Raw genomic sequence first — 27458 nt, 5'->3', positions numbered from 1 at the left:
TTTAATTATATTAATGTTCAACTGAAGGAATTGCAGTTGAAACTAATTGCACTGTTTTTGCATTTTCTAAAGAAAATGTTTTTAAAGTATCGAACTGAATCCTGCTGCATTTACAGGAGATTTCACCATCCCCAAATTTCACAAAAACTTCAGATGTACCTTCAAACTCTTTGTAACATATCAATTCTACATTTATTAATAAAAACACTGCATATCTTGCACCCAACTCAACTCTTCTGAAAACTGACCATCTGGAAGTCAGCCTGGGCTCCAGCTGTGTCGCATGGATTTTCCCTGCCTTCTGAAACAAGCTGCTCCACTGTTTTTGAAGTTTCTGGGTCCAGTGAGCAGGGACTACCTAGAGTATCACCACTGCTATTGCAGTGCACAGGGGAGGTCATGTCGGAGGGCTGATCTGATGGTTTGCCTGTAGTAGAAGGAAGGGGCATTGACAGAGGAAGATTCATCATGCAAAATGCATTTCCTAGACGTCGAGACACCTTTAAAGACAAAACCAATTATGGTGATTGCGTCTACAAATAATGTTGGTTTATTAAATGACCAGCTTAACATTGCATTTGATTTCAACGCCAGATTATCTACAGGTGGATGGAGACATGGCCTGAGAGCCTTCTGGCGGGGTACTCCAGCCATCTCACAAAGACAGGTATCGTAGTTAGCAAAAAATCTGAAATTTCTTTGACTGCCCCTCCCCCACATTTCTGAATTAAACTGGCCATGCTCATTTACTGAATGTGTTTGGCTGTGCCCTGCACCACCTTTAGGGGAAGTTGAGCCACATTCCCTGTAGTGGTGCTCTTTAGCATGCATAAGATAGCAACAATGAAAGCTAACGATAATAAGTAAAGGAAGACAGGTCTAATAAGACAATGAGAGACGCTGGAGAGTGTATAGTAGAGAACCACCCTCAGTGGCCAGAGGAGGGAAGGAATGAGAGGAGATAGGTTTGTTTAGTCAATTATACCTTCTCATTTCTAATTTCAATCCATGCTATGATTTTGGCTGTGGATCCTGACATTCCCAAAGGTACTCACTCCAGTTACTGTCTTTTTCAAGAAATCATTCATAGGCACTCTTTAACTTGATCTAATTTGTTGTCCACCTGGAGTGGGCAGTGCATCAGGTCACAATATTATTTCAGATATTTTGTGAATGGAAAAATATAACTTGGAAAAGTCAAAAGAGGTTCAACTCAAATGCTTCGTATGACTCACAAATCTTTCATTCTCCAACTGTTTGGAATTTGATTGTATTTAGCCACTGTACCTGAGATCGAATTTTTAGTGCTGGGCCAAGTTTTAATCCCATTGTGTCCAAAAGATGTTCTTCTGTGAGCAGTGGCAAGGTTTCTCCATCAATGGCATGATCTTTAAATAACTTATCAAACAAGGAAATTATTGTCACAATTTGTTAGAGCAGGCTTTACCATTTCTATTTTCTATCTTAATCAGTATACGTAGATAATAAAAGTGGAAAACAAAACTATTAAAGTAATTCAGCTTATATTTGTCAGAGCCAAAAGTTAAAAGGTGCTGATGACACCAAAGTTAAGAGTTACCAAGTTAAGAGAGACAAGCACCAACATGCATGCAGGTAGACAGCCCTTAAAGTAAGTGCGCATGTTCAGACACATGCCACGCACATGGCCAGTGTGTGATTAATAAGGTATTCAATTTGACAGAGCGCGCATGCCCAGTCATGCACTAGCAGATAGCCATGATGTAATCAACTAGAACTTTCCACAAAAGGCATCGTGTGATTGGCTGTTTAAGAAGTATTTAAGCCAACTGAGTTTCCACCCAGACAGAGACTCTCAGAGAGTAGCTCAGAGACCACCCCAGAGACCCACGGAGACCAGAGACCCGCTAAGACCTTGGGCTACTTCACAGGCTGGCCACCTGTGAACCCTGTCTCTCTGCCACTGCTGTTCCCGGCGTACCCCGTCCCTGCATGCTTGTGTTCAGTCGACTTGTTTCCGTCAGCTGTCATTCTACTTCATTCCTCATTCCGCTCCATTCTACTCCGATTACTCCGTTCTATTCTGTTCTACTTTATTTTACTTTATTAGTTCAGTTAGTTGTTTTCAACTTAGGGTTCAATCGTTCTGTTTAACAAAAGATTACAACTGAAACCTATGCTCCCTACAAGCGTAAGTAATAAAACTATGTTGCAACCACTACGCATCAGTGCCGTCTCTGCCCCGCTAGCCCCCGCCTGTTCGCCCGAGCTTATCATCTAGCACTGGCGCTCAGGACTGCTGACCGCCACAATATTAATCCAATAAATAATAGCTTCACCTCTCATTTTTGGGATTATGTGGCTGTCAGCATCTCTACTTGAAACATATCTACTGATTCTTAATAAGCCCTGACATGATAACACTGAAGCATTATTTAGTTTCATTATTTTAGTGAAAGTAAGTATTTTGTGATCAATAAAGGAGGCTTTTATTACACTCATCTTTTCTTTATCTATGAATATGCAAATGTACAGCCTTCTGTTTATATTGCAAGTGATCTTTCAGAGGAAAATGGAATGAGTAATTTCACCATCCCTTGACTACTGAAATCGTAGGTTGGTTACATGAATGTCCTAAGAAAAAAAAAGGCTGCTTCTGTCTGTCCCCAAATTGTAAGTGCTCTCCTGGAGACTGGGGAGAAGGCATGGGATGGGGTCCTTATGCTTCCCCTAACTATTCCCATGTCACTTATCCCCTTATCCATACCAAAGAGCATTAATCAACACCACAGTTTCTTTAAGGAACTGTCTTTTATTACATGGCTGCAATCCCAGCTAAATATTATCTGAACTTTAAACTCAGGATATGTATCTTTAAAGATCTAAACATGTATGGTAAATGTGTTTAATATTAATGATCACCTGAGCACAGTCTGAACAACCTGGGAGACTAATAATAAAATTGAATACGTCATTGACCGTCCATTTGCGAATGTCTTCAGCGGAAGAAATATCGTCTCCATTCAAAATCAGGCTGTGTCCTCCTTTAAGAAGAAACAAAAATACTTCCATTATTTTGATTGACAAAGCAATAGGAAAAGCTTAGTAAGAGTTTATACACACCTACAGTATCTACTTCATACACTAACAATGCTACATAGTCACATGCACATAGCTAAGTCTTAAGCAAAATATGAAGCTGTCACTCATCGCTTTCTGATTCTGAAGGGTTTATTTTTTTCTTTTTTGTTAAATGACATTTTTTAAAATCTATATTCAGTGACATTTGGGAACAGTTTATTGTTACATGCGTCCACATCCTTATTTAACCTCAATTCATCACACCCCAGATCTGCTGTAAACACATGCAGAAAGAGAATGGAAAAGAGAGAGCACCACTTTCAGAAACTGCAGCAATAATGTTTATTTTTGCACTGCCTTAACCTGCATTTACTTTGCAGACAGAAAACACGTTTAAGGCTTGCCGGCAAGCTGCAGAATTCATTCAGTAGTGACACAGACTGGCTTTTGTGCATGTTCTTGGATGTAGATCTGAGCATACCTTCATTTAACAGTAATCCTCAACCTGTGGTTTGAGACAGAGACATCTCTTAGAGGACTATAGCTGACTGTCAGAGAATTCAAGTCTTGGGTATACATTTCATTTCTGGCAATTTATAGGAAGACTCCCTGTGCTACCTGACAAACCAAGAAGCACTGATCAAGCAGGCAGTTGCTGCCAGGATCCTTCCTACCCTGGCATCTATTCTCAGAGTATGGAATACACTGAATAGAGTTGAAGGGAATGATTGCATGACCCTGATATAACACATGGTGTGTGTTATTGTCACATCTACATGTGATGTAATCTTGTTACAACAGCACAGTAGCATAGCACAAACATTACATCGGTTTGTAGGAGTTTGTTTTGTGAAGTTTCCCCTTTGCCACTCTGTCTCTTGCCTGAGTGCTTCAGCAGTATTGAACATCACTGCCTTAAAGACTAAAACTATCATCATGCCAGGAAAACAACATGGGAAATACACTATAAATGGGAGAGATTGCATTTGTTTGCCATCACCCATAGGCATATATCAAGCCATTGTTACTGTTAATTGCAGCACAAACCACTGGTTAATCAGTTAACTTCTTTAAAATTCTGGAAATTGGGAAATAAGGTTAAAATAAAGAGAGAACAATGAGAGCTAATCAACTAAAAACAATTCATATGACATCAAATTATTATGTGAAGACTTGACAAACCTGGAGGTAGTAGTGGGTTACTGGGTAGAGGGAATCCATATGGCAGTGCTGAGAATGTCAGTGCAGATGGATACGTGTACTTGTCATCAAAGGCTGTACAGGAGTTACTGGAGTCCTTCTCATTTGCACTGCTGCAGACGTTTGTTCCAGTGGGAATTTCATGAGTAGCACAGCTTTTTCTCAGGCCAGGTTCAAACTCTTTACAGCTTTTGGCAACTGTAGCAGAAGGCTCAGCATGGGCTTTATTTTGTTCCTGTTTGCTTGGTGTCTCAGCTTCTGCTTCTCTCTTGCCTTCTTTCTCATCATCAGCTGCAACAGAAACAGAGTCAGCAGACTTGTCTTCAGTTTGGCTCTTGCTGCCATTGCTGTTGCAGTCTCCAGTTTTGTGAGTCCCAGCTCTTCTTCCTGGCCGACGACCTCTCTCTCTCTGTAGACTGCTCACAGGAGGGTATGGGCTGGTCGCCACGAGCACAGAGTTGCCATGAAGGTCATCAAGCATGGTTCGATGAACATATAAGTCACTAGGAAGGTGGCCATCAGGTAGTCGGTGCCTACCACGGAAACCAGCTGAGCTAACTGGCATACCATGGTACAAGAAAGGTGCTTCCAGACCCAGTAGCCCTTTACGATGAGCTTTCTCAATTTCCTTTTGTTGAAAAATAGCACTCATTTCCATTTCCATTCTAAGAGATGCAGAAAGCGTAAGCAATGAGGACTGATCAGTTCTCTTGTCTTTTCTTTTTCAGTGACAGGTTAAAACAAAGGGTAATTGGATAGAAATACAGACTGAAATAGAAAAATATTGCACTCTTTTTTTCCCCCTCTCCCATGTTGCTGGACATGGAAGACCCAGATGAACAGCAGAGGAAACAGTAAAAATGACTCTACCCAAGGTGCTGCCAAATACACAAAGTAATACAAGAAATACTGAAAAAATATTTTGCTTGTAACAATAGTGGATGGAATATTTTTCAGCACAGATATTGCTGCATCAATTACATTTACCTCACATTTTGAAAACTTCAATCCATAAAGGTTAAAGATATTTCTTAAAAACAAAAGCTGAGCTTGCCAAGCAAAACTTGACAGTAAACTGAAAGAAAGACAAGTATTTGACTTGGCATTATTCTGACATTACAGGCCTCTGTGATATTCTAGAAACAATTACCATCAGTGAGTGAAAATCTCATGACAGTCCTTCATTTTGCCTTGGCCCCATCTATTGCTCAAGAGGTTGTAATGGGGCTGGATTCTTACAGTTAATGGTCAGCTGAAGATAAAGCTAATGGAATGGCCTCCTGTGCTAGCCCCTGCCTGTTGTCTCTGTAAAGAGGAGGCTTGCAGGAGGACAGACCAATGCAGAAACAGGTGTCTGATCCTCCCTGGCAGCCCTTGCACTGCACCAACTGGAGCTCAGACACTGAGCAGATCCAAGATACCCTTCCCAAATTCAAAACAGGGAAGGCTTTGCCCATCATTCCTGCCTTGAAGAGATTCTATTGTGCCTCCCGTATGAGAAAGAGATTGCGAGAGGTCAACCAGTTTTGTACTGATCAGGACAGTTTCCTTAATATCTTAATGAAAATAAAGGGCCAGAGAACACTGGAAAAGGTGTGACTGGGGAATTCTTTTACAGATTGCAGAAGCCTCTGTGCCTGCATGCTAGGTCCTTGGGTGACCTAATGCACAGAGCTGTCATACCCTGGTACCTAATGGAGATTTTCCTCACACATCCTTGTGACAAGGCATTTAGCACAGCTTGTTAGAATCTGACAGCCCATACCATGAACACTTCTGCTATGGCCTTAAACTGGCAACCTTTGGACTAGTTAACTGAGAACTTTAGCACCTGCACCACACCAGCTCCCTAATGGAGACTGAGTGACACCGAATCCTTGTGTCTTTGGACCTCCTGGTGATATAAAATGTAAAAGGTAAAGAATGTAACTTCAATAGTTTGGGCATTCAGCAAAGTAGAATCAGTCTGGGCAATGAACAGAGAGCAGTCTTGACAGAAAAGTAAATAAAGGAAGGTTTAAAAAGGGAGTTACGGTGTGATGCTGCTGAATCCTATCCTAGTAACAGGTTGACCTGCCCTTTTCATCTGGGGCCAGCCTGCCCTGTTTTGAAGCACAGGCTCTTCAGTAACAGGTGTTTGGGGTTGGTAGAGCCAGGTGGGAAGGAGTCAGGTGAGTACCTGATGAGCATTTAATTTCTATAAAGGCTGAAAACATCAGTGTGAGAAGAAGTATTATAGGGTGAAATTTGTTGGGGGTAGTGTGTTCCCCCCCAAACATTGTCCATACACAAGTGGGGCAAAAGTAGCTAGGAGTCTGTGGGTCTGGGGAAAGCTACTTGCTGGATTTTGTTTAAAGTATTTTATTTTGGGGGTTTGCTTCATGAAGGAAGGAGTCTGAATGGGCTCTGGGCATGGTGCTAATCCTTCCTGGTCTGAGGGGACAGATCCACAACCTTTCAACCCTTTCTGTTAATCATTTTCTTTCTACATTTTCCCTTCTCCCAGTCTTTGTTTTGAATGTCATTGTTTAGGGCATTCTCTTTCTGCTGTCATAAGCCTCGACTCAAAGCTCTTGGGGGAATTCACCGTGTTCTGGGCACCCATAAATGCAGGAAGTTGGTATAACATTTTGCAATTTTAAATTACAAAGCTCAATAGAGAGAATGGATTAAGAGCCTGTTTTGATGGTGAGGGTAGAGTATGTGGTGTGTAGGGAAGGAAATACAGGTTTTTGAGCCACCAGCTGATTATATGAAAACCACAGCAAATTGCCAGACCCTGCATAATGATCCCTGACACCAACATTTACTAAGCAGGACTGCTAGCCACTGTGTATGCTGGAGAGGTTTCCAATCTTCCCACAACACCAGCTGTAGAATTTAAAATGGAATGAGTCATGCGACCAAGTTGTGAAGCTTAGACCTTATTCTGAGACTTTCTAGAATCAAGGTGTTTGAATCCAGGAGTCCACATCAGAGACAGGGGCATGTTGCAAAGCTTGGATCCAGTTACAATCTCCAACTTGTTCTGGGGGGTTTGTCTCTTAGATATCCCACTGAAAGCTACAAGGAGACTGGGAGACTAACAGAGTTTAGCTGCTCTTCAGGCTTCCTGAAATCTTTAGGACTTCTTACTATTCTGGATGGTTGAATAAGTATTGCTATTTCCTTTAACAAGGCACACCAACATTAGGTCATTGAAAAGTCTGTAGTTCAAGCATTTCTGCCTGCTGCATGAACCTCAGAGCACAGCACAGAGTCAATTACCTGGCAATATTTTGCTTTTGAACCAGCTCCTGCCTCCTGGCCACAGCTTCCATGGATTCTGGTGGGAGAAAAGTGTATCCTAAAAAAAAAAAGTTTAAAAATGCTTAGAATTCTCTCATTTCTGCCAAGCAAATAGAAGCACCCAAAGCTCTACAAGGACAGTTTAATGGGATGCTAAAAATATGAGCTTTAAAATATTTTTTCTCATCATTGGTATAACTTTGAGCCAGATCTTATAAATGTTTGTTACTTCATTAAACTTATTGTGGTAATTAGCATGAAGTCAGCAAGTGCTTTCAGGGCCCAATCCTTAGTCAGGAACATGCATATATATTCCTCATAGGCCAGGGCAGAAGGGATATTTATGTGGCAGCTCCTGTCTTTGAAGTATGTACAAAAGCCACTCAGTAAATAACTGATGATTTAGAAAAGGCAAGCCAATTTGTTTCATGTAAGTCTATTTAAAGTCTGGCTATCCTGAACTTGCATTAAATTTTTAATAGCATTTCCTCCAGAGGACTCTTCAGATTCATCTGTAGTATGTCAAAGGCAGAAACCTACAGCAGGGAGAGAAGCTGAAGCCAAAAACATCCTGTTTCTGCATCTTGGAAGCTTCTAAAAGCTGCCCTGAGCCCTGTACTCAGGCCTACATAACACCTGCAAGATACAACCTCTGATTGTTTATTATTTTCAGCATAACATTATTTTCAGAGTTCTGAAGCCATGAAGTTTACCACTGCATCCACTTATTCCCATAGGAACATACAACAATAAAGCTTCCATTAAATGTGTACCCCGCTACATGGGAACAGATCAGCTCCAGGTAGAATGAATGGGTTCTGATCAGAGAATATGATCAATAACAGCTCCTTTAAAACAGCCAAGATAAACAGTATTCTATTAAAAAGAGTTAAATATATATACCACAAGGTGCATCACCACTTAGACAAATGTTTCTGGTTATTGCATTCCACTAAGGTTGGGAGATTTGGATAAATATCACATTGTTAGAAAAATATGAATGGAAATAGAGGGAACATTCTTGCAAAAATAAATCAAATGAAGATCTTATAGGCTCAGAATATCCATTAAATTCTATCTTGTGTGTCATAAATCCTATAATGGCACAGGCTGGGATTTCTGCTTGATAAGCATGTCCCTTTCATAATGCTCCTTGATAATGATTAATGGAATTACACACATTTAGTCCCATCAGTTACAAATGTTATGAGTGGCTATCAGCAGCTGTTTTTCAGTAGCATACTACTGATTTTCAGGAGTTGCATTCAGCTGGCTGTTACCTGGACCAGGGTAAACCCGATTGGACAATATGTTTGGCATGTTTGTAGGCTGGGGGATGGAAGGTCCAAGGTGGGAAGCTACATGAATCTGTCTTGGGTCAGCTGATGCCATCATTTCGGTAGAAGGCAACAAGTCTCTAAGCAGAGAGAAAAAATGACAGTCAGACATGCAAAGCACATCCTCCAACACTCGGGTTAAAGGATTGATTATTTCCAGCATGATATGAGTTTCAGAGTTCTGAAGCTATGACGTTTGCCCCAGGTGAGTGAGTTAGAACTAGGACCATAATCTCGCAATTTTCCGACATTTTTGTTACAGAACGATCAAGAACAACCTGGGTTAATGTTTCATCCTGTATGTTATGGGATGTGGGGCCTTTGACAAGCATAGTCATCAATACTTCAGTTTTACCTTTCAGCTGGAAGACAGTATGTGCAGTAGCACCATGTTCCAATGCTGCCCTATGGCTTGGATTCAGAGAGAACAGAGAAATTGTCTTGACTCAGAATGTTCATAGCATAGGGACTTATTAAATGGTTGGGTCAGCAAATGTTTGTGGAGTTAAGGGAATTGGCTGGTGTCATTGCAGAGCCATTGGCACGGCTGTTTGAGGACTCCTGATGCTTGGGCCAAGTCCCTGAGGACTGGAAAAGGGCCAGTGTGGTCCCTATTTTCAAGAAGGGGAGGAAGGAAGAGCCTGGCAACTACAGGCCAGTCAGTCTCACTTCTATCCTGGGGAAGGTCTTTGAAAAAATTATCAAGGGCCACACTTGTGAGAGCCCTACAGGGGAAGTGATGTTGAGAGGTAACCAGCATGGATTCGTGTAAGGCCGATCCTGCCTGACTAACCTGGTCCCTTTCTATGACCAGGTAACAAAGAGCTTAGATGTGATGGAGGAAGTTGATGTCATCTTCTTGGACTTCCAGAAGGCCTTCAACACAGTGTCCCACCCAATTCTGGTGGGCAAGCTGAGGGACTGCAGCATGGACGAATGCACAGTCACATGGGTGGCAAACTGGCTCCAGGAGCGAACCCAGAGGGCGGTGGTGGACGGGTCGATAGCAACCTGGGAGGGTGTAGGCAGCGGAGACCCCCAGGGCTCGGTTCTTGGGCCGGTGCTGTTCAACATTGTCACGGAGTCACAGAGGTGCTCCGTGATTGAGAGGGTGATTGGCAGAGCTGTCAATCACCCAGGCAGCTCAGGTACCTGGTTGCCAGGACAACCAGGTGGTCACATGGCCGGAAGGGGGCAGGGCCTGGCCTTTATAACCAGCTCAGGCCAGAGCCTGAGACACAGTTCCCTTCTGGCTGCCGCAGGAGCAGGAGCTCTGCGGCTGAGCTGAGCGGCCTGGGTTAGTGGCTGCTACTTCATCGCGCTAACCGGCTGCAATGATGCAGGGAACAGCATCGCCCTGATTGGAGGTAGGATTGCGAGCCCTGGTGGGGCTTGGAGTTATTAGGCATGTGGAGCCTTTGCTTATGTTATAGCCAGATGGCTTGAGTATTAAGTTACAGTTTATCCGGAGGACCGGGGAGGCTGTAGGGGAGCGAGGAGGCCTCAAGGGAAGCTCCCCAACAGCTTGGGGGTTCCCAGTGCCCAGTTGAGGCACAGTGCCAGGGGCACTACTGTCGGTGCGGCTGGGCATTATATTGCGCCAGGGAGGTGCAGTGTGCGGGGTTATAGACCCCAGCCCATAAGGGCGGTGTTTAGCCCCGGAGCGGGGCAGGGACAGGGCGCCAGGGGGCGCGGAAGTTAGCCCCGAGAGGGCAAGGCCCCGGAGCGGGGCAGAGACAGGGCGCCGGGGGCGCGGAGTCAGCCCCAAGAGGGCAAGGCCCGAGAGCGGGGCAGAGACGGGGCGCGTGGCGTGTCGGCCCCGGAGGGGGGAAGCCCAAAGGGGCAACGCGCAGGGAGCGCGGTAGCGGCCCTGAGGGGCAAGGCCCCAGAGAGGGGCCGAATAGCCAGGCCTAGCTAGCCACCCGAGGGCGCCGAGACTAGGGCGGCGATAGCGCCGGCCCAAGGGCGCCGAGGCTAGGGCGGCGATAGAGCTAAGGCTAGCGCGCCAGGCGAGGAGAGAGCCGGCCCGAGGGCGCCGAGGCTAGGGCGGCGAGAGCGTGCCGGCCCGAGGGCGCCGAGGCTAGGGCGGCGAGAGCGTGCCGGCCCGAGGGCGCCGAGGCTAGGGCGGCGAGAGCGTGCCGGCCCGAGGGCGCCGAGGCTAGGGCGGCGAGAGCGTGCCGGCCCGAGGGCGCCGAGGCTAGGGCGGCGAGAGCGAGCCGGCCCGAGGGCGCCGAGGCTAGGGCGGCGAGAGCGAGCCGGCCCGAGGGCGCCGAGGCTAGGGCGGCGAGAGCGAGCCGGCCCGAGGGCGCCGAGGCTAGGGCGGCGAGAGCGAGCCGGCCCGAGGGCGCCGAGGCTAGGGCGGCGAGAGCGAGCCGGCCCGAGGGCGCCGAGGCTAGGGCGGCGAGAGCGAGCCGGCCCGAGGGCGCCGAGGCTAGGGCGGCGAGAGCGAGCCGGCCCGAGGGCGCCGAGGCTAGGGCGGCGAGAGTGCTCCAGACTCAGGCAGAGCTGGCGATTAGCCAGGCGCCGGCTGGGACCCGGCCCAGGGGGCGCCGGTAGTGAGCGGCGCTGGCGAGCCGACCCAGGAGGCGCCAGCAAGTAGCTGGGCGCCAGCGTGACAGGCCCAGGGCACGGGGAACGGGCGAGAGATTGGGGCCCGACCCAAGGAGGCGCCAGGTGGGCGAAGAGCCCTGGTGCCCGAGAGCGAGAACAAGGGCACCCGAGGGGCGAGGGACCATACAAGCGTCCCCCGGAACAGCTGCGAGGCTTGGGGTGTGCTAAGGGGGAGGCTTGGAGGCACGCATTGCCCTTAAGGCAGGACGCTTATCAAATACCCGTCTGGAATAGGGACGAACAACTAGACCGTCCATTAGGGAAACTGGCAGCCTCCACATTATATATCTTACCATCAAAGTCGTGGCGGGCGAGGTTCTGAGGGTGCTACGTCACCCTAACGTGACGGTAGGGGGCGCTAGGGGGTTCACGGCCGCCCCTAGCCGCTGCTCCCTCACAAACATCTTCATTAGCGACCTGGACGAGGGTGTGGAGAGCACCCAGTTCAAGTTCGCTGATGACACCAAGCTGTGGGGTAAAGTGAATACACCAGCAGGCAGGGACCACATCCAGGCAGACCTGGATAGGTTAGAGAAGTGGGCAGATCTGAACAGGATGCGGTTCAACAAGGACAAGTGCAGGGTGCTGCACCTGGGGAGAGGGAACCAGCATTATGGTCATAGGTTAGGGGCTGACCCTCTCAGCGGCAGAGAGGGATCTTGGAGTCAGAATCGACTCCAGGATGAATATGAGTCGCCAATGCGACGAAGCAGTAGGCAGAGCCAACCTCACCCTGTCATACATCAACAGGGGCATCACTAACAGGTCCAGAGAGGTCTTGCTCCCCCTCTATGCGGCGCTGGTCAGGCCGCAGCTGGAGTACTGTGTCCAGTTCTGGGCACCCCACTTCAAGAGGGACGTGGAGAACCTGGAGAGGGTCCAGAGGAGGCCACTCGTATGGTTGGGAGCCTCTGTGGCCAGCCCTATGAGAAAAGGCTGAGGGACCTCCGCAAGAGGAGACTGAGGGGGGATCTTGTGGCTGCCTACAACCTTATCAGGGGCCACCAGCAGGGACTTGGGGAAAGTCTGTTCACCAGGGCCCCCCTTGGAGTCACCAGGAACAATGGCCACAAGCTGAGGGAGGACAGGTTTAGGTTAGATATTAGGAAGAACTACTTCATGGTAAGGGTGGCCAGAGCCTGGAATAGGCTCCCCAGAGTGGTGGTGCTCTCACCTTCCCTGGAGATCTTCAAGAGGAGACTGGATAGGCACCTGGCTGGGGTCTTATGACCCCTGCCACCCCCAGTGCTCCTTCCTGCCCATGGCAGGGGGTTGGACTCAATGATCTGTCTAGGTCCCTTCCGACTCACTGATTCTATGATTAAGGCTGGGTGTAAGAGCAGATAGTAGCATAACAGGAGCAATGGATTATTTTTTAGCCAGTGACAGAGATATTAAATTTTCTAGCTACGGTAAATCTAAGGAGATACACAAAAGAGATACTGGCCTTTAACCAGCTGGCAATTATGGAAGATACACACTTAAGGTGACCTGCTGTTCTTTAAATGCACTGTTATAACAGGAAATGTGGGAGAAAATACCTGTCTACAAACCGAGGTTCAAACTGTGAAGGAATCGCCTGCATTTTCTGTGAGCCTGCTCCCATTAGCTGAGGGTTCGCTGTCATCATCTGACTCCTCATTAGCATCTCTTGTCGCTGTCGCAGTTCTAATATAAAGCAAAGTACAATTCTGTAGCGAAAATAGTAAGTCAGGAGGTGATTTTATTCACAGCATCAGCACTCCCAGAAATACAGCATTTCTTCCTTAATTACCAGTGATTTCAGTGCTAAAATGGTAGTGTACCAATTTTCCTCTTATCACCTACGAAGACAAGATACAAAGTTCACACTGAACAAAAACTGTTGTGCCATTTCCTGGCCTAAGCGACCTGTGCATTTGATTGATTCGTAATTCATATTCTGCAATCTTTAAGAGACCAAAAGTAAACCAAGAGTCATGTAAACACTGACAATTTCATTTTCACTGACTGGTATTCTTGCAGACTGGCCTCTGGCTTCTATTCTATCCCATCCAGGAAGAGCACAAAACAACTGCAGACTCCTTCTCTGCCTGAAGAAGAATGTTTTTACCCACAAATTTGCAAAGAATAATTTTTTCCAACTATTTCAGTTGGTCTAATAAAAGATCAGATTTACCCAAAGAACCTTGTCTGACAATTTTATAAGTTCATTGCTGAATCATATAGCACCACTATTACATAGCAAAGGAGTATGATGTAGAGGAATATTGTAGAAGATTTTATTCCTAGGGCAAGTATATAAAAATAAGAGGAATCAAATTAACTAAGAAATATTTCAAGCTGTTCTGCAGTGAGATTGCATGATCCAGGAAAATGAACATGCACTTGAGAGCCCCTCAATTTGCTGCTGAATCCCTGTGTAGTTTTAGGCAGCTTTTTTTCAAATTTAGGGGCCTAAAATTAAATACGAAATTCCAAGTAAATCACCTCATTAGAGTCTGGTCCAAATTTCAGTGAAGCCAATGGAAAGGCTCCCATTTTTTTCAGCATGTTTGGAACAAGTCATAAGGGACCCATTTTTCAGTTGCCCTGGCTTCTACTGAAATCCACATTTGATATTGTTGTTTTTATTTCACTTTAAATTTCAAATGAGTTTAAAAGTTCCATAGGCCCAGGGACCCTCTGCAGCTTTGGAACCTCCTGAGAAGTTGAAGCTGTTTTAGTTTTTTCTGCATCATCTGTATTTGCGGTGTATTCACCTAGAGTCAAATTTAGCTAAGAGTGGAGGGAAAAAAATGATGTATTTTTAAAACTTAAACTGTCTTTTACTCCACTTGCTGCCAGGATATTCATATACAGCAGAACTGTCTCTTCTGGGTTGGCTCCAATAGCAGCCTTTCATCTGCTTGCAAAGATGTGGGGTCTGGAGACTCTTTTTTTTCATTCATTTCTTCTGCAGAGGCAGAAGCTGCACTGTTTCCTGTTTAATTTGAAGCGTATCATTACAGTGTTCAAAATTTACTGCCCTTAATGTAAAGTGTAAAAGATTAGTAAATGACTAATGGTTGTTCTAATGAATAACTGATTAATTGTTACAGTGTCCACCAGGTCAATAAACTTCCTATAACCATGGCTTACAACCATCTACAACACCTACTGATGTGCTTACAAAAACCCATGCATACTACTCATCTCTGTGATGATATAACAGCATTTATTAACCACGTGTTAACCTTTTATAAACTGAGCACTAATATAAAGAGAGGGCATTACATTTTATTTGGTTCAAATGCACTGTTAGTGTGTGCAGATAGGAGGCATTGGATATCCATATTTGGTTCCTTGAGTATTGTTCCTCAAATTATACACTTAAACCCCCAGCATATTTTAGTCTTTTTTTAAATAACATTTAACATTATATTTAAAAACTCTGTGGCTGTTAGTTGTTAGTCATCCCCCTGTCACAGTGTCTCACAGTTCTAGGAATTTCATGATTCAAAGTATGGACTGTGCCTTGAAGACCATCAACCTTGCTGATCCTGTTTGCCTACTAATGACTTAAGCTGATCCTGTGAGGTATTGAGTACTTCCCTGGATGATCATTTGCTGAAGTTGAATAGCAAAAGATCAGTGGCTTATTTAGTTCCCCACATCTTACAGGATCATGCCCTAATGGGCTTGCTGCAATGGGCCTGACCAGGTACACGTGTTCTCCCAGGTGCTCCAGCATCAAACCTTAATTTTTCCAAAGCTTTACTGTGACATGAATTGAACTTCACATAAAATCTGGAATAGACATTTCAGAGGCTGTTTCTTCATTTTTTGCCCAAGTCCTAATCAAGAATCTGGTAGAGAACCTACTAGGACATTAGGTTTGCCAAGAATTATTTCTTACATGGTATAGAAAAGTTATGAAAACTATACAAAGTCTTGGCTAGTTCTAGCTTACCTCCTGCAGACATGCTGCTTGCTAATTGGTATAAGTGCTTTTCTTCCAAGGTGCCTTGTTCCCCAAGTATAGATATCTTTCTCATTTGATCTCGAGGAGTCATGTTATGAGGTGAGGCAGCAAACTTTTCTCTTTCAGAGTGAAGAATGAAGTCAGCAGGACCCAAGAAAAGAAAAAAACATTCAGTACTTAAGAGAGAAATCATGTCCCTTACACGATAGTTTTTGCAAAATGCCAGAAAAACTATTGAGACAACAAAGGGAATGGCACTAGAGGGCAATGGCACCAACTCCACACTGAGCTGTGCCACATTCCCAAGCCTTGCAGGTGAAAGTCAGGACAACACTATAGAAATGTTAGCTACTTAAGGGCACTAACTAAGCCAGGGTCTCATGCTGCCTGTCCCTCAATTAATCTACATGCCTCACCAGAGCTCCAGGTGTGGAGGTACTTATATTCATGGTGACAGGAACACCTGATTTGGAAAGAGCTGTAATATGGAAGACCCACTTCCTGCAAACTGGATTAAAGAAGCTGAGAGAAACTGCAGAAATGAGCTGTTCCAAATAAACAAGAGCCCCTTTAGGCTGCTGAACAAAGCACTATAAATAAAGGGATGTGTTTTGTTGATAAAAAAATAGGTCTGAATTGAATATGGCTTCCTCTGCTAGGGCTGTAACCATGAAGGCTTTTGCTGCTGTAGCAGAAACTGGAGAGAAGATTCTACTCATCTTTATAACTATTTGATTTTTTAGTGTTGTGTCGGTATGTCATAGGTAATTTACATGGCATTTTTGGTTATACCAGGACATTTCCCAAAGAGTGTTGCCACTGAAATTCCAAATTCTACTTCTGTTTTGGACTCCAGGGTATATTAACATGAATTAGCAAGATGTCAGATTTGTCTACAGATTCTATAGGAAATGTATAATTTCATTCATTTTTGTTATGCTGAAAGTTTTGTCACAGTTGACTACGAAACAAAGAAATTGTCATATTGGGAGAGAACTTTAGTTTGTCTGGTTTTAGCCTGATTATCAAGAATAGCAAGTGGCCCAGCCTCAGAGATAAATAAAAACACTCCTGGCATCCCTGGCCAACTTAATTATATTATTCCACTTTCAACATTTATTCTCAGGCCACTAACAGTTAGCTTGTGTCCTGATTCATGAAGCCCACTTTATAATTCTTAAAAAAAGCAGTCCAGTCTCAATCAGGAATCTTATTAGAAAACAAAACATGAAATAAAAGGAGTTTGGAAATAGGCATGTACTTGTGATACACGTATTAGCCAGGACTTGAAAGACTATTCAGAATCTTAAAGCAGAGCTCATTTCATGCATATATACCAGCTGTCCAATGTTACGTTCATGTGTGACTCTTCTCTGATCCTATTGCACAAATCCTGGCTGTACAGCACATTACAAGGATGAAGACAACTTAATCCCTCTTGTTAGAGTCTTACCCTCAACAAACCCTTTCTGGCAGCAGGTAGAACCATTCACTTGGTACTAATTCTGTCTTAATTTATTAGGCAAGAGGTGGTGAGACACAAACTTCATGAACTAAAAGCACTTCCAAATCTAATCATGTTATGTAGCATGTCACACTGAGGAGAGCAGTTTGTAAATATAGATAATTTTATTAGAAGTAATTTGCACATAGCTTATAATCAAAGTATATTATGTATAATATGGACTTTTTGGAAGGCTGTGAGTCTTTACAACTATATAAATCAAGGTTTTATTCATTTAAATAACACTTTGACATTTCACTTGCATGTGAAATTTGACATATTTCACATGCATATTTCACAGTATTTCACAGCTATGTACCATTCAAACAGTAATGTTCAATATATCGTGGTAATAGCTCCACAGAGCACTTTTGGAAGCACATAAGAATAGTTTAAACTGTTCAAGTCAATTAAGTGGGAAGGAGGCAGTTTTTTAAAAAATGGAATCTGACTCCTGAATTATACTCAACATTGTATTTTTCCATTCTCAGTTTTCTTTGCTGTTTCTTTCAGAAAAACTTTCCTGGCTGCTTAGGTTGCTTCAAAGAGAAATAACAGATGAAGTCCCAAAAATAACAACTGACATCTTACTGCTTTTGCATTAAAACTGAGAATAACGAAGTGAAAGAGTATGCTGGATTCATGAGGCCAAAGTTAGCAAGCTGAGACAGTCATTATACATCAAGAAAACAAATTTAATTACATTGTATCCTGCAGTAATGTAACGGCATCCTGCCTTAGTTGGGGTAAAGTACAAATCAGTAACCTATGTTAAAGTTGAAGTTACACGTTACATTTAGACCCTACTAAATCTGTGGAATGTAGTTAGATTGTGCTGTAAGCAGTTGCACGTTAAGGGTTAATACCACTAGAGGTCTGACTTAACACTAGAGGGTGGTGAGTAGGGATGTGTGTGGCTAGGAGCCTACTTTGGGTGAGGAGATGGGGTATGGGAGCAATGGACCCTGGAAAGCTGCAGGACTGCAAAATCAGGTCTGTTGTTAGTAGGTGCAACCCTCATTGCAGTAAATGAAATTTAATTTTGAGAAGCCAACTTCAAAAGTTATCCTTATTGGAATGCATCTAGTTCTTATCTGAGTGAATGAGAGAAGCAGCAGAGTAATTCATGATTCAGTATGCTTCCAAGACAACTCTTAATGGTATAGATCAGTGCAGGAGAAGATCTTGGGGAGGAGTGCAGTGGTGCAATTGTATTCCCCCCCACTTTTTAAACTAAAGTTTAAAACGAACAGCATCAGGAAGGCAGTGGCATTTCTACTCAGGCAGTACTGGGAGAGTCAACTGACTTCATGGCTCATTATTGTCTCCCTGATTTCTGCTAATCTCTCCTTACACCACAGGTATAAACAACCCTCTATCCTTTTTAGTGGGCTCAGGTCCCATTATTCAAACTGACCTTCATTCTGCAATGTAGCTGTTTGCTAGCCATCCCTGATGATGGCTCTCTTCTATCTCACAGCCATGCAGACTCTTTCTGGATCGAGCTAAAATCTTTAACTCAGGTGTGGTAATATTAACTCAGGTGTAGAAATGGTTGATGGTGAAGTACTGGAAGGACTTTCAAGATGCTCAAGAAGGCTAGATCTTGTTTTATGAATCTGAGTAAGAGATGTACATTTATAGTAACTACAGAACTAATTAAACAATGTCTTTTGACTATTTTAACTATTTTTTGCCCAGTTTGTTGTGCTTTTTAAAAACTGTATATACAGTCTGGAAGTTTAGTGCATGTTCTGAAAGTTATATTTCTTTTCACTTTGATCTTAAACTGAATATAATAGATCCATAACATATTAGTAAAGCATCTAGTTTCTCTTTAACTGAAGAAAAATATGTGTTGTGTTGTATATGATGATGTGCCACACCATCTGCATCCCTGTTTTCAAAAGCCTAGATCCACCAATGAATTAGTAGCTTTCAAATTTTCTTAAGTCACGGAACCCTTTCATATCACTTCTTTCAGTGCAGAACCACTATGCCTATCCCAAAGACTGAGCCAGGTGACCCAGCCCAGCAATGACCAGCTCTGCTATTACCCGGATCTCTTTGTGGAACCCCTAAACCCACAGAATACAACTTGAAAAACACTGGAATAGATTAAAGTAGCAATTAAAATCATGGCCTCTTTGTGCTAAGCATTATAAAAACATTGTACAAACAGTGCTACCCTGAAGACCTAACAGTTTAATAGACTAGCTACATTAAGGGTATAGGAAAGGAAATATTATTATACCCATTTTATGGATAAGAAACATAGACACAGAAAAGTTAAGTAACTTGCTTGGCATCACAAAAGAACTCTGGCAAAACTGGGAATTCAATTGAGATCTTGATTGTAGCTTGTGACAACACCCAAAGGCTCCTGTCAGGCCTTGTACTTTATGCATATACAAGAAAATATGGGCCCCACTCAAAAAAGCTTACAATTATTTTCAATCTGAAATCTTTTTCCTAGAATAGGGAAAATGGAAAACAAACCTAATCAAAATAAAGTCTCCAAGGGGGGGAGAGAGGAGCCACTAAATACCACAGACCGGCAAGCTCACAATAAATGATCATTTGAGTCATGTAGATTTTTCTAACAGGAGATAAAACATGATGATGATTTGTTTGAGTTTTTTTCCCTGCACATAATTATTAATGAGCCTGTGTTTCACCACCATTGACACTGGCATCCTGTACATGGGTTTGTTTTTTAAAGCCTAAATGTTATGAAAGGAATGCTATATTAAAGAGACCAGGGAACAGGGGTAGGGGGAGGAATTTTCCTCTTTTTATGTTTTTGACCTGTAAAGAAAATGTGAATAGGTTGGGTACGTATTTACTTTGTCTGTTTTATGGTCTTGGAAATTCAGATCCATCCAAGGCAGGATGGCAAACTCCTGAGCAACAAGAAAACTCAGCTGGGATTTGCAAAAGAACCAAAGGGAATTGAGTTCACAAATTTCATTGACTGTCAATGACATTTTGACATCTAATTTAAACCCCTCTCACAATTGTAGACCTGGTGCAGATGACAACATTACTGGAGCCAAGACAAATGAAGCAGTTGAAAAATGAAGGTACTTTTAAAATTTTATTTTATTTGTGTTATGCGTTGCTTTGTTTAATATCTATTGAATTTCAATAACTAGCAGTTTAAATAAAGAAAGCCCATGTGAAGCAATCATCACCATTCCCCTTCAGTTAGGATATTAGATATCATAATAAACATCCCTCAGACCTCCCCAGAGTCCTCCAAGGAAAGTATGGAAAACAACACTTGACATTTCATATAATAGGCAACCATCAGTCCTCTAGATCAGTGTCTCTCAAACTATCTGATGTGGCAGACCGGCAATTTTTTTTCCAGTGGGCCAGGGACCGGTGCCCGGTTCAGTCGGTGGCAGCAACTGTGTGTAACAGTGCTACACCGGCTGTTTCTGTCTCTTTCCTCACCTTGCATGATGTGACATCACCTGGAGTGTTGGAACATTCAAACTGTGGCACTATGACATATCAATGTTATGCTTCTGAAAATATATTTCTTTCTTTCCCGGCAACTCGCTGTGGACCGGTGAATATATTTCTTTCTTTCCTGGCAACTCAGTGGAAGCTGCCTAAGACCTACCATCCCCTCTTTAGACCATTGAGACAGAATCCAACAGCCAGACTAAGTCCATATGTTCAATGCCTCAATGGTTATAGCTTCTGCCAGAGAGCAATAGATAAGAACTGCTGCTGACTATAATGCATCAGGAAGGGCACGCTTCTATCAGGGTGATGTCCCATAGCCTTTCTTCAACCAAGGAGTACCCACAAGGCTGTGGGGGGCTAGGGTTTTGAGGCACCCTATACTCACCTTACTCTGGAGGTTGCAACACTGTGGTATTTTATAGGAGCTACCCACATTTCATATATTTTTAAGATAAAAAGCTAGTGTTTTTAAAACTCCTGGGTTTTCTTTATGGTCACAAAACTAATGGTTAAAAAATTCTTTAGAAGTCACCTTAAAATACATATAAGCCACAGTTATTTAAATACCAAAGTCAGAACAATGAATTTAACTTCATTTTATTTAATGTAATTGCAACATGAGGTTTCAGACTTATGACCTGATCTACCAAGGTAGGGAGCAGCCTCATCATTCAATGGTTTCAACAAAAACTGGTGCGTCTCAGCTCAGCACCCTTGCAAAATTGGGCTCTTGCATAATTTGGGTCAGTATTTTCTTAGGTCTTTTTCTAAGACTGTGACCAGAAAAAAGGAATTTTGCATGTTCTACAGTAGAATGTGTTGTATGGACATGGAAAGAAGAACCCAGTTTGAATTTCCAGGGGATTAAGAGAATTATTAACAGACAGACAAGAGACAGTTCACTTGATTACAATTCCAAGGAAATTTCAGAGATTTAAAAATATTAGCTCTCCAGTACAATGCAATATAGCCTTATTTGTACAAAATATAACCATAATGTATATGCTGGTGATCTACAAAATATTATCATTAGTGCCAATAAAATAGCAAGAGACTATACATTTAAGAGACATCTATTTAGAGCTAGATTAACAAAGTACATTTTCAAAGTACATTTTTTTAGTGCAATAGTCTTAATTAATCACATTTGTACATTTATTTGGAAAATTCCATAATGCATAAAGTCTATCAGCCATTAATTAGTGGCAATTAATGCCATTTTTTACTGTATTCTAAATAATAGAAATGAACATAAAGATTCCACTGTAATCATTTTATTCATGGAATAATAATTAATTTATCAGCATTAGACAAGCTCATGCAAACTATTAAGGTAAAATTTCCACCGTATCTGAGATTGTCTAGGAAGCATGGTGACACTATTTTAGAAAAGTAATATCCAAGCAACAGGGAATCCTCTGGAAAAACAGGGCACATTCTTTGTAAAAAGGGGATTTTGAATTTTTTTTAAGTGATCCATTTAATTTTGTTAAAGTCTTAAAGCTTTTACCCAAATAGGAAAAGACCATGTGCTTATGAGGATATTTTTAATAGAGAGCTGTGCCCAACCACACATAACTGATCACATATGTTGCCTGTATTGTACCATCCTTCCCTATTTAGATTGTTACCCTGTCTTACACTCTAATATCATGCTTTAAAAATGCCATAAAGCAGACTCTGTTTCCTCGAAGACTGTAGCTCTAAGAATTCTTTATGGTGACATAAAAGTATTTCATATCACTATCTAAAAAATCATTCATCTCTTGACATTTTATAACTGTGACTTCATTATGATAGCATATTAAAACAAGTAGCATCTGGGTTTTTTATTTAATTAACTAACATATATACTTACACCTATTTTGAAGATCTTAGTTCTGAGATAGAGGAGGACACCACAAACATCCAAGAGTTTACATTTTCCTTTACAAGTTGCCTCAGTCACATGACTGGTAGCTTTTAAAATATATCAGGATTAACATGTCAAAAAACTATCTTAACTAATGCTGACTTGACTTTAAATACAAATTGAATTTATCTTGATGAGCCTTCATCCCTGCTTTATAGCCCAACCCGCTCTGACATCACAAGTCCCTCTCCAATACCATCCTTTAACCAGGCTGTAAAAACATAATTACCAGAAGAGCACCATGATGATCTGATAAACCTATTTCACATTTAGCCAGCTAATCTGTTGTTAGCCTCTAAGATGCTTGGTATATTCACTTAAAATCTCACCATTCCCAAAAGAAATATAAGAGGAGGTTCAGAATTCCTCTAGCTGTTACCCACAATATGCATATTTCTATTAATTGTTAGAAAGAACACACTTCTGACATTTGGCAAATCCGTTACCCCAGAATTATATCTCCTATTGGATTGGGGAATCTAAAGGGCGAAAATCCTGTTAAGCATATTGTGAGCCTAACATAGGGATCAGATGGTTGTATTGCTCAAGCTGACAATTTACTCTTTAATTCTCCAGCCAGTGAGTTAACGCCGCTCAGACTGACTGCCTGGGGAAGGGCATATTTTAAAATGTCAGGAAACCATTGTTTCTTCTAAAGGTCATTTCCGCCAACAGGAAGCCTGTTTATGTTATATTTCTTAATCACCTGTTCACCTGCATTCATATCTGGGGAAGTGAGAGAATCAAAATTAAATGACTGCCAAGAGTAAATGTTCCCCCTTCACCCTCCAAAAAGCTATCGCAACTAACCCATAGAAAAAAACTTAGTTGCTCTGATTAATCATTGCTGCTTGAGAGAAGTTTTCACCCAGAAATTCCCTTGTAACATAATATATTGGTTTAGAAAAGAAGCTACCTTTTCCTAGGAAATATGACATTGATTTTAGAATCTTCTTAGTGGTCAGCACTGTATATGCATTCCCTGTTTCTGACATTATCATGGTTCTTGGAGTGCATCCTGTAGCTTCTTCGTACATGTGCTTGCAAAGAAGAGTCCATAATTTTGAGGCAGTTTCCATTAAAAACTGTTTTAGGAACTGCCTTTTTTTTCCATCAGGTGTGAGCTGGTATAGAGAAAAATGTTCTTACTACAGTTGTTGAAAGGCATAGAACCCCTGGCAGTGCTTCTGACCATGTCCTATTCTAGGTTCAGTAATAATTTTTAGCTGATTTTTCCAGCTTACCCAACCTTATACTTGCTTGCAGGAATCTTGCGATGAAGTGGAATTTGTAGCAATAACCTTGAAAAATCTTTCTGAACCAGGGCTTTGGGCGCATCATGGATAGGGTCTCATATCAGGAAACACTTTAGAACCACTCAGGATTGTCACAAAATGAGCTGGGAAACACAAATCAGATTTCAAGGAAACAAAAGGAAAATTTCACACAGAAGGACACAAAGGCTATCATGGGCCAAAACAAAATCAGTAGCGCAACATGTGATTTTTGTGATTGTTTCTTTGCTTTTTGTGATTTTTTTTCTTTGATTTTTACCTAGCAATAGAAGGCTGGAGATAGGGTAGCAAATTATAAGATGGTTTCTAGAGAGGAAGCAGGATTATTGTTTGCTTCAAGGAAGTGCAGTCCTCTCCTAAAGGAGTTACTGATCATATCTATTGGAAATGGCTCTTATTGGTCTTGACTGGATTACACCAACCTGAAAGACAGGCTGGTGAATCATCCGGTGGTCTGTCCATTTCTCTGCTTCTAGTATTACTCAGGTTGGTCATCTTCTCTTGGGAGGAAGGGGCAAGAACAAAAATAAAGGAAATGAGAGACCAAAATGTTGATTATGGAAGGGAACAAATATTTGGAAGGGAATTTATGGTTATTGGAAACAAACATAATCAAGATGTAGACTTTGGAGGAACCTCTTAGGTCATGTCAATACTACCGTTATTTACAAAGATAATTTGGAACATTAATTTATCACATTAAAGGATATTTGAAGAGGACTATAAAAAATAGCAACCCTTGTAAGTATACATAATCTTAAAGCTGCCTTAAGATCCCAAGAAACCATTTTTCTGAACTCATTATAAAAAAAAACAGGCAGGCACTAACACATTTTTCATATTCCTGCAAAAGAAATTGCTGTCAGGGACAGTGCAACCATGAAAGAAACAATGTCTGATTCTGATTAATGGCCTGATTAATTGGGTGCCATTAGTCAGATATAAACAAGAAATTAAATGTTCATTTAAGATGTGAAACCAGCTGCAAATACACAAGCAAGACAACTTAGATTTATCAGTGGTGGAAAAATTATTTGAGTCACAACATTCATCAGTTTAATTTGACAAAATCAATAGACATGACTGACAGAGCACAGCTGGTAATACATGATGGTGGTGTTCAAAAATGGAAATGCAAAGGAAAATATTGGGCAATGAAGGGGAAGTTATTACAAGTTCAAGAGGAAAATTGTTTACAAGAAAGTAATGATGGAACTGGTTTGAATAAACAGATGGCTCATCAGCTATAATTGGATCCAAACAGGCTTCATTGCACTCTGCAGAGGACACTAATTCTGTGCTTTTTCTGAATGGTCACTATCTAAGAAGCCTTCTGTGAAAGTCATATGTTGAGTATTTGCCACTTGAAAAGTAAATTCAATACTTCTTTTACAAAGACTCAGTTCTGCAAGATAAGATGAGGTTGCTGGGGCAAGACAGAGTTTTGCAAAAGTCTTTCTGTCCTTTACTTGAGAAGATAATATCCTTAGAATTGGGAAATGGAGGGAAATGAGCTTATCAACAAAGTGTGGTAGCTGGACTTTGCATCGCTGGCAGACATTGCTAGAAAGCTACATCAAGAGTTTCATGGCAACTAAAAGATCATTATACACATTCAATGAATTCTCTCAAAGTGAAGTTGGGTTGGTGGATAGATCCGATAGAAAGGCAACACAGTATCTCCCAAACTAGCAGGCCTGGATTTAGTTTCTTGTAGAAAAAAATAAAAACCAGCATGATTACAATTCAAAGGTATTCCAAGCAGATGACACTCTTAAAAATATTTTCCATGTTTTACCCTAAGTGCAAGGCTAAATCTTTAAGGGTTGAATTGTGCTCATCTTATGTTGACTAGTACCTCATACCTTGAAAAGTCCTCCTGAAGTCAATAGGACTATTTATCACTGATAAAGTATCACTGTGGGTCACCATCTAACAAGAAAGGTTTAGTGCAGGAAGCACACAAAGATCATGCCTCACTTAATATCCTTGTGTATTACATATTTAAATCAATGGTGCTGCCCTGAATTTACATCCAAGTAAGAGAAGAATGTCTGGGCCTTTGCATTCATTTAGTGCAATGGGACCTAGCTTTATTTTTCTGGAGGGGCATACGAAAAGAACCAGTTCTAGAGAGAACAAATCCGAGCAGAGAAAAAAATTATATATTTAAATATTCAGGCTATCAGACAAAGACATGACAAGATATAATGGCTGGCAGTTGAATCTAGACAAATTCAGAAGAGAAATATAGTGCAAATTCTTAACAGTGGGTGATAAAAAACATTGACGCCCTGATGTGATAGTGGCTCTCAAGGGAACTCTCAGGAAGATTGTGTCTCTACATTGGCATCCAACTACTTTAAATGGGTTGAAATTATCAGTGAAAGCCTGTTGAACTTTCATAAATACATAGCGCACATTTTACACAATAAACAGTTCTGCAGTGAGGACTATATTAATTTGACAGATTACGAGTTGATGACACAATTATGTATTTTCAGTGGAAATCTGACTTGGTCTAATTGACAACCAAGAACTGGAACCACACAAAGAAAAGCGGAAAATTATACAAAAGGTTATGGAACTTTCAGGACTGATTTCAGATGCAAATATCATCAGGTGAAGCCAGAATAGGCAGAAATATGGTTTACCCCGATTTCTTTTTCTTCCGTGATTTAAAACTGAGGCTACACAGATTCCTAATCCAAACATATAATTCAAATAAGATTGTGTTACAGCTCACTGAATCACACCAGTAGAAATTATAGATATAAAATAATGGAAAAATGATGAATTAATGCTTTCATTTTGTAAAAGACCTGCACTTACGCCCAGCTAAGTTTTCATAAAGCAAGTCTAATGGTTTTGATCAAGGGTACAGGGGAGGGTGTTGAAAAAGCAAATCATTTGGTAAAAATGTATTAGGATTTACAGGTGGATAAGGAATTAATAGAATGGGGACTCTAGAGTGCCTATGTTTTATATATGGGACTTCAGTCTTTTCATTTTGCATAACATGCCTTTCTTTGAGAAATAAATATGCTTGTGAAGTACATTATATTGAATAGATTTGGGGCTTCCATTTCATAAAAAGCTATTGGGAAGAAGAGGTATTGTTAGCTTGCATGGTTTGGTCATTTTTCCCCTGTAAAATGCCTTTTTAGAACTTTCTTCTGGGTAGATATCACAACTGATGCCTAGGTAAGCAGAAACAGTATATTAGTCAAAATGATCAGTATCAATTAAAATACACTTACTGGTTAACTCTTGAAACAAGAACTGGAAATATAGACTGTTTGACACTATTATGTGACTATAAACAGTGCTTTAGGACTGAACTGCTAATCACCATTATAAACACACTCACTCTAGCAGCACTTGTTCAGGCTGAACTGCTATAGAATTTCATAAGGGGGGTTCTGCTAAAGTGAGTAGACCTGTTATACCAGATGGTACGGTATGGAAGTAGCACTGATCCTTTGACTCTGTTGAATTCTAATAGGTTTCTAGTAATTAATATAGTTTGCAGGCCTTGTGTGAACTCAGAAGATTACCCATTCATGTAAATGATTAACTGAAAGGGGATTACTCCTGGCATAAGTTCAACTGAAAAAAAAAATTCCAGTCCTGAAAAGCTGCTCTGACAAACCAGGGTATGATAATTCAGCAGGGATTGCTGCTTAAATCCATTTGTTTGACCCTGCAAATTTAAAATTAATTTCACATCAGAATATTAAGAATGCAAATGTGATGGTTAAAGGCGCATCTCATATTAGCAATTTAGTTATTCATTTTTTATTTGTTTTCCCCCATTTTTGCAAACAAAACC

The 27458-nt window shown here is 41.7% G+C and overlaps 1 protein-coding gene across 1 annotated transcript; it reads right to left on the bottom strand.

Moving 5' to 3' along the window:
• Nucleotides 1–227: 227 nt before the first annotated feature.
• Nucleotides 228–15529, bottom strand: SAMD7 (sterile alpha motif domain containing 7). The gene is made up of 8 exons (XM_090055509.1): nucleotides 15427–15529; nucleotides 13037–13163; nucleotides 8829–8965; nucleotides 7528–7606; nucleotides 4243–4925; nucleotides 2902–3023; nucleotides 1288–1398; nucleotides 228–500 (listed from the first exon to the last, which is right to left on the bottom strand). Exons 1-8 carry the CDS (start codon nucleotides 15527–15529, stop codon nucleotides 228–230), a joined length of 1635 nt encoding a protein of 544 aa, XP_089911635.1.
• Between the last annotated feature and the right edge of the window lie 11929 nt (nucleotides 15530–27458).

The sequence above is a fragment of the Crocodylus siamensis genome, chromosome 6 (assembly GCF_052110815.1).
Source record: "Crocodylus siamensis isolate JL-2025a chromosome 6, ASM5211081v1, whole genome shotgun sequence".
Lineage (NCBI taxonomy): Eukaryota > Metazoa > Chordata > Crocodylia > Crocodylidae > Crocodylus > Crocodylus siamensis.
The sequence above is the reverse complement of the archived record's forward strand: the minus strand, read 5'-3'. Positions and strand labels throughout refer to the sequence as shown.

Bases quoted from the DNA above. Each gene is read 5' to 3' on its own strand.
- SAMD7 (XM_090055509.1), bottom strand. From the start codon at position 15,529: ATGACTCCTCGAGATCAAATGAGAAAGATATCTATACTTGGGGAACAA. The intron at 13,164-15,426 runs GTAAGCTAGAAC...GCTTTATATTAG, and splicing joins AAGCAGCATGTCTGCAGGAG to AACTGCGACAGCGACAAGAG. The intron at 4,926-7,527 runs GTAATTGACTCT...TGCATCTCTTAG, and splicing joins CAAAAGCAAAATATTGCCAG to AATGGAAATGGAAATGAGTG.